General features: G+C 29.7%; 1 protein-coding gene across 1 annotated transcript; it reads right to left on the bottom strand.

The window, feature by feature from the left end:
• Positions 1–5,160: 5,160 nt before the first annotated feature.
• LOC109796367 (putative 12-oxophytodienoate reductase 11) lies at positions 5,161–7,527 on the bottom strand. Its single transcript, XM_083062630.1, has 5 exons — positions 7,360–7,527; positions 6,949–7,089; positions 6,389–6,519; positions 6,125–6,271; positions 5,161–5,886 (listed from the first exon to the last, which is right to left on the bottom strand). The coding sequence occupies exons 1-5, from the start codon at positions 7,428–7,430 to the stop codon at positions 5,294–5,296; spliced, it is 1,083 nt and encodes a 360-aa protein (XP_082918756.1). The 5' UTR covers positions 7,431–7,527; the 3' UTR covers positions 5,161–5,293.
• Positions 7,528–8,016: the final 489 nt, after the last annotated feature.

The following is an 8,016-nucleotide window of genomic DNA, read 5'->3' as shown; positions in this document are numbered from 1 at the left end:
AGATTAGAAAATGAAAAAATGAGTTTTAGAGAGTGCAAAACGCTTTATTTATAGGCATCAGGTCGCAGCCAGAACGGCCCGTTCCGAATCCGGAACGGCCCGTTCTGGGCACACGGAATAGGTACAAAAGCCTCTCCCAGAACGGCCCGTTCCAAAACCAGAACGGCCCGTTCAGGGGTTTACGGAACGACCCGTTTCAATGTGGAACGGCCCGTTCTGAGTCAAACTTTGTTCTTTTAAAAATCACATCCGAAACGGCCCGTTCCTAAAGTGGAACGGCCCGTTCTGGGTTAAAATTTTACCCACGAATGCTTGATTTGGAACGGCCCGTTCCCAAAGTGGAACGGCCCGTTCCAGAGCTATGAAAATCCAAATTACTGATTAATAAATAAATAAATAACGTATATATATATATATATATATATATATCAAAATAAAATATCAATACAATTTAAAACATGATTTTCTTCAAATAATAATTATAACAAAATATCATAATTAATAATATTATACAAAATAATTTTCATAAATGATTATTATTAAAAACCTTTAAAACTTCAATCAAACCCATTTAATTAATCACAATAATTATAAGGAAATAATCTTCATAAATACAAAAATAAATAATAATTATTCGTAGTATTAGTAAAAAAATTCGGGATGTTACAAATATCGTGAAATGGAACCCTTGAGAGGCCAAATATGAGGATTGTTACATTAATAAATTTATTAAAATTAAAAAAAAATTATAATTTCGACGCGTAAAAAAAGGGTCGTAATATTAATTTAGAGGCAGTTGGTGCGACAGTTGATGAAAGGGTCGCAATGTTAATATAGAGGCAGTTAGTGCGTCGGGTGCTTCAGGGGTCGCAATTCCAATTTTGCGACGGTTTGTGCAACGGTTTTGATAACCGTCGCAAAATTGCCTGGTGACGGACAATTTTGCGACGGTTCCCAAACCATCGCAATGTTGTCTTTGCGGCAGTTCTAACCGTCGCAATGTAGGCCATATAACCGTCGCAAAATCGTCATTTTCTTGTAGTGAACTACTAGACCTTTACAACTCTTACATATGGATCTTTTTGGACCTTCAAGACCTATGAGTTTTGGTGGGAGCTATTATGGTCTTATTTTAGTAGATGATTTTTCTAGATATACATGGACATTATTTTTTGCTCATAAAAGTGATGCATTTAAGAAATTTGCCAAACTCATTCTAAATAAGAAAAATGTTAAAATAACTTCTATTAGAAGTGATCATGGAAAGGAACTTGAAAACAAAGATTTTGATATATTTTGTGATGAAAATGGAATTTAACATAATTTTTCTGCACCTAGAACTCCTCAACAAAATGGAGTTGTTGAAAGAAAAAATAGATCATTAGAAGAATTAACAAGAACCATGTTAAATGATTCAAAACTTCCAAAATATTTTTGAGAAGAAGCCGTCAACACTGCATGTTATACTATGAATAGGGCATTAATTAGACTCGATTTAAAGAAAACTCCTTATGAATTTTTCAATGAAAGAAAACCAAACCTTTCTCATCTTCATATCTTTGGTTGTAAATGTTTTGTACTAAACAATGGAAAAGATAATTTTGGGAAAGTTTGATGCTAAATCAGATGAAGGAATATTCCTTGGTTACTCTTTAAGTAGTAAATCTTATAGAATATACAACAAAAGAACTATGACAATAGAGGAATCAATTGATCGGTGTCATACCTGATCAAATAAAATACGAAATTTATAGTACTAGGAAGTGACTCCTAGATCGTCTCTCAAGGAGCAACAATACCAATCCGAGGTTCATGAAATACAACAAACACACAGTATAGGGGGGTTTTCAGATTCAAATGAACAATACGTCAACAGTAATCAATAAAATAGTACACTTTCCAACTCAGTTATCACACACACATCATTGGTTCAAAATATTATCTTAAGTCGTTTTAACCCTTGGTTCAATTTCTAGTAATCACTGAACGTCATTACTCTTGTTTTAAATGCATACAAATGAAGCATTAGCATACATTTCATTTCTCTGTTCACAGGATTAAGCAAACCATGAACAGAACATTCAACCCAGATGAACAAATACATTAAGCATGGAATATAGAAGGGTTAGAATACGAAGATGTAGTGAAATAAACAGACCTCAATGAGCACTAAACTGAGTTAGAAAGTGTTACAAGTTTAGCCTTCCATGGAGGAAGACAAAGAAGAAAACGAAAAACTCAAAGGAAGAAAATGGAAGGGTTCAGTTTCTTAATACAACCAGAGAAGAAACAATGGAAGAAAAACGTGATGAACAGCTCCAGAACAAGGAAAACGTCCAGAAGAAAGAGGAGAACGTGGTCACATCAAGTCTGCCTCCCAAGATCAAAAGTGGTGGCTGCATGGTCAGCCCTAAGACCTAAAAGACACATGGTCAAAACCCTAAAACGAAGTGGGCCTCCTTCCTATCTGTTTGGCCCAAAAAAGACTAAAACAAGGTAAACAAAAATGTAAGTCTATGGCTGATGTGGAAAATTGGTGTTGACATGGCGCTTACGTGGAACTTTATCTCTTGAAGTCCAAAAATAATATCCAAGCCCGAGAATGCTCCACAATTAACCTGAAAATAATTGATAAGAAAAAATTAGACCAAGTGAATCAGAATTAATTAAAATTTGAATTACTGGCCCAGTGAAGCCCAAACAGTGAAACTGTACAATTACTAAGCGATTAAGCGCAAATCAACAATTAAAATAACTACAAAAGATAAATAAATAAGGGAAAATAATGACTCATCATCAATTCATGTTGTTTTTTATGAAACTAACCTCGTTTATCCAAGAAAAGATATTATTGATGATATTATAGAAAGCTTTGAAGACACTCATATTCATTAGCAAACTCAAAAGAACAAAGAAGATGAATGAAGGGAGGATTTTATAATCCAAGAGAATCCGACAAACATGACTCCTCATAGAAAGATGGGTATCTCTTCCAACATATTTCTTTATCAATATATAAAGCACTTACATAAATAAGTGTACCTAAATAATAATAAAAAAAATCTCAAATTACAACAAATTTTGTTTGATTTGTTGACAATAAATTTTAAATTTGTTGCATAATAAAATAGATATGTAATTATAATATTAATAATTTTTCCAACAAATTTATTGTACAATAAATCTCAAATTACATATAATAAATAAATTAAATGCATAACAAACTTGCTACACAACAAATCACAAATTAAACACATAATAAATTTGATATAATTAGTAAAAGTTAACATTAAAAGTAGTAAGTAAAATTTAAGTGGGTCAACCTATCTTAACAAGCCATTTGACTCGGCATGTTAGTAGGTTAAGTAAGACAGTTTGGCGGGTTCGAATATCTATCTTAATAGGCTACCAATTTTTTGTGGGTCGGTCCGTGAATCATGATCCTTTTTTTTAACATCTATTCCAATCTCTCATCGTTAGATAAATTATGGTAGTTCAGATATTTTCTTATTTACAAATTAACAACAGTAATGCTATATTGTGTGTGTACTAACCATAGCAAATCGTTACAACTAAAATGAAATTTTTTAATTATAAAGATAAAAAATAAAGTTTGTGAAAACATATGGATTAAAAAGGTAACTGACCTTTTAATAATAAATACAATGTACAAATAAATATTTAATTAAAATAAATCTAATATAATAAAATAATTAATCACAAACATTTTTGTTACAGATAAAATAATGATATTAATTTTAAATTCAAAATGCCGAAATATGAGATAAAAATATTACAACAAATTTATGAATTATGATAGTCAAAATTAAAAGTTAAGGGGAATATATTGGATTAAATCTTCAAAATATTTTTAAAATTTTTCTTTATTATATTTTTTTTGTAGTATTGTATTAAGATCTTTTTAACATAAAAAATAAATATTGTAGTATTTAATTAATATAATTAATATTTTTTAAAAGTTCGTTAAAATTTGGAGGAATTCAATTAGCATTTTTTTTTCACGCAATAAAATAAAAAATAGTTCTAGAATTTAAAAACACAAATTTCAATTGATTGTTTTAGAGGATGACTTTTGTGAGGTAGAATTTACATATAATTAATCCTTTTTATTTACTCACTTCTTTACTTCAAGAGCACTTTCGAGTTTTTATGTATGTATTTATTGCACGATGCAATCCTATATAAAAATGGTAAAATGGATCAATCCAATGTGTTTAGGTCTAGCTTGTAATCAACTTGTCAAAAATGGGTTAGGTCAACCCCACCAAGCAACAACAGATTGAATACCTTAGCCAGTCCACAAATAAAATTTAAAGGGAGAAAAATTTACTTATTTATTTTGGATATCTCTCCCAACATATTTCTTTCTCAATATTTAAAGCATCCATATAAATAAATACCTAAATAATAAAATAAATTTTAAATTATAACAGATTTGGTTTGATTTACTGTAAAACAAATTTATTACATAATAAAATAGATATGTAATTATAATATTAATAGTTATTTCAATAAATTTGTTATACAACAAATCTCAAATTACATATAATAAAATAAATTAAATGTATAATAAATTTGCTACACAACAAATCATAGATTACACACATAATAAATTTGATATAACTTAATTAAAGTTAACATTAAAAATAATAAGTAAAACTTAAATGGGTCAATCTATCCTGATAAGTCATTTGATTCGACAGGTTAGTGGATTAAGTGGGACAAATTGATAAATTTTCCCAACTTTTTGAAAATCGACCCGTGAGCCATGACCCATTTTTTCATTTCTAGTCCTCTATCTTTGTGCAAACCTTTAAATAAAAAATAATATTTATAAAGTATTTTTTTTAAATAGAAATAGTTTTGGGATCCAAGCGTAACATGTTTGGTTTAATTGAAACTTTTAAAACCACTCAAATAACATAGTAAGTATGTATATACTAGATCTACACAATTTTTGTAGTTTAATTTTAATGTCAAATGCAATTGAATGTAATTATTTAATATTTTAATAATCATTATATCAACATGTTATGTTGTTATACAATTGACGTCAATAATAAAGATTGAATTTAACATCTATTCCCATTTTTCATCATCAGATAAATTATAATACTTCGGATATTTTAGTATAACAAATTAAGAACAGTAATACTGATATGTTACATTATATTATTTGGTAAAAAATGAAAATCTAGATTAAACAACTTTTAAACATCAAATAATGTAAATCATATATAGAGTAAACATGCACTTCTAATAAATGTGATCCTTAAGCATTGTCTTCAAGAAATGGGTAATCAGTATAACCCACTACGGGATCAGGAGTATAGAAGGTGTCCCTATTGTACTTGTTGAGTGGTGCATCAATTTCAAATCTCTTAGGCAAGTCTGGATTAGCCAAAAATAAACGACCATAAGCAACAAGATTTGTGTTGTCCTCAGCCACAGCCCTATTACCTTCTTCCCTATCATACCCTCCAGCAACAATGAAAGTTCCATGAAAGGCCTTCTTCATTGGTACTAGAGTGTAAGGGCTTTCCTTATTCACTCCAGAAATGTCCCATCTTGGCTCAACCATGTGGCAATAAAGCACACCATGTTTGCTAAGAGATTTGGCCATGTGGAGACCCAATGCTTGAGGGTTGGAGTCAATGCATTCATTGTAGTCTGAAAAGGGTGAAAGTCTCACTCCAACTCTTTCTGCCCCAATTTCTTCAACAACACCTTCAACAACTTCTAATGCAAAGCGGCAACGGTTCTCCAAGGATCCACCATATTTGTCTGTTCTGTCGTTAACTTGATCTTTCAAAAACTGGTCAATTAGAAAACCATGTGCTCCATGAATCTCAACTCCATCAAACCCTATAACCACAATTGTAGTTAAGAATTTAAGACCTTCTAAAATCACAATTAAACATCATCATCACTATCATATTAAAGTGAAACTCCATCATGTACATGATTCCATTATGTTTTCATATTATCAAGAATCCCAAATTCAGAAGAATAAGATGATAACATGCATGTTGAGTAGACTTTCAAGAACCATTTTATTTTTATGTTGAAGATATGCATGTTGTAGTTGGTGTTAGTGATTTACCTGCTTCCATAGCATTTCTTGCAGCAATTCTGAAGTCATTGACAATATAAGGAATTTCATCTATTCTTAACGGCCTTGGTTCCCTGCTATTACCTGACAATGGTTTGTTGGTTGATGAAATTGGAGCTTGCCCATTTGGTTTAAAATCTTCACAGAAAAGTATTCAACATTTGATTAGTTATATTTGTTTTTATAAAATTGACCAAGAAATAAAAATTGAAAATAGATAATATACATGTAAATGTCATCAAATTAATTCTATACCTGGATCTGAAACCCTTCCAACATGAACAATCTGACAAAAGAATATACCACCTTTGGCATGAACAGCGTCTACAACAGGTTTCCAAGATTCGATTTGCTCTCTCGACCATATACCAGCTACGTTTGGATTACTTTATACATATCAAAAGAAGTGTCATTAAATGAAAGAATTTTTTTTATGCGAGAAAAAAGAATAAATTATGACATTTGAATTTTATCATGTTCAATGTTAATATATATACTTATATATATTATAAGTGAGAAATATAAGTATCAGATAATTATAAAAATGACTAGCTAATTCAAATAATCTTAATCAATTAAGAGTATAGTCTGCACAATCAATATTATTTCCTCATCTCATCTTTATTTTATTTTACTTTTACAAAAACTGATCTCAACTAATTATGCTCTAACTATATATGTCCTTATATAATGAACATAAAGTGAAAGATGAAAAGAAACGAAAATTTCAGTTGTATACTTAACATAGATGATTAGATTAATGTGTTCTAAGGTTAAAGAAATGATATATTGCAGTTAATGGAAATGAAAATTACTTTTGAGAAGTGGGTGAAATAGAAGTAGCTTCAGTAATCAGAAGACCTCCCTTGGTAGCTCTTTGGGAGTAATATAGGATAGCATGTGGCTGAGGAACGTTGTTGTAAGACCTTGCTCTAAATAGTGGTGGCAAAACGATTCTGAAAATGCAAAAGCAGCACAATATTATATAAACCCCACAATATATCTCAAATGTTAAAAATTTAATGATTATATATTGAGAATATAAAAGAATTTTATATCGTAAATTAATTAAGTATTATCATTAGAATGTTGTTTAATCATTTTATTATAAAAGTTTGATTCATAATTTGATGATAGTGTAATATATATTTTATATGTAATTAAACATGTTGACATAAAAATAAAAAAATAAAATGATAGGAAAATTAAAGAGCAAAAGGAAGTACCTGTGGGAAAGATTAAAGTTGCCCATCTTGTAAGGAGTAAGGAGAGGGATGAGGTGATTTTGTTGAGCCATTTGTTTGTGTAGATTGTTTTCCTGTTTCTTTCACGATCTTATGCGTTCGATCTCTTAATTTCTTGTTTCAATTTTGATTGTGTTCATTCAGATTGAGTTGTGTAAATATATTTATACTTGTAGTTGTAGGATGCATGCATGTGTTTTGTCAAACAAAGTCAACAACGGATGCTATATATGTATGATGTAAGGGATTGCGTTAATTAATTAATTATTTATGTATTTGAACATCTCCATCAACCTTCTTTCTCTTTTCAGACCAAGTCTTCGTCACACGTACAGAATTTCAATGTCAACCCGTTCTCTTTGTTTGAATATACGATAAATATGATGCAAGGGAGTGCGTTTCTTCACTGTACTTCTCACAAAGGCACGTGTACTTTTTCTCCTGAATAAAAATTCATTTTTAAATGTGCAAATATTTGTTAAAGTAGTATCCGTGAATTTTATAAATACTCATATATATTCATAAATATTCTGAATTTAAAAAAAATTAAAAATATTATAAATAACTTTAAATTTTTATTTGATATTAATTATATTGAAATATTAAAGATAAATAATTGATATTAATTTTTGAATTTGT

The sequence above is a fragment of the Cajanus cajan genome, chromosome 8 (genome assembly GCF_000230855.2).
Source record: "Cajanus cajan strain Asha chromosome 8, NIPB_CcT2T_4, whole genome shotgun sequence".
Taxonomy (NCBI): Eukaryota; Viridiplantae; Streptophyta; class Magnoliopsida; order Fabales; family Fabaceae; genus Cajanus; species Cajanus cajan.
This window is presented reverse-complemented; position numbering and strand designations above follow the sequence as displayed.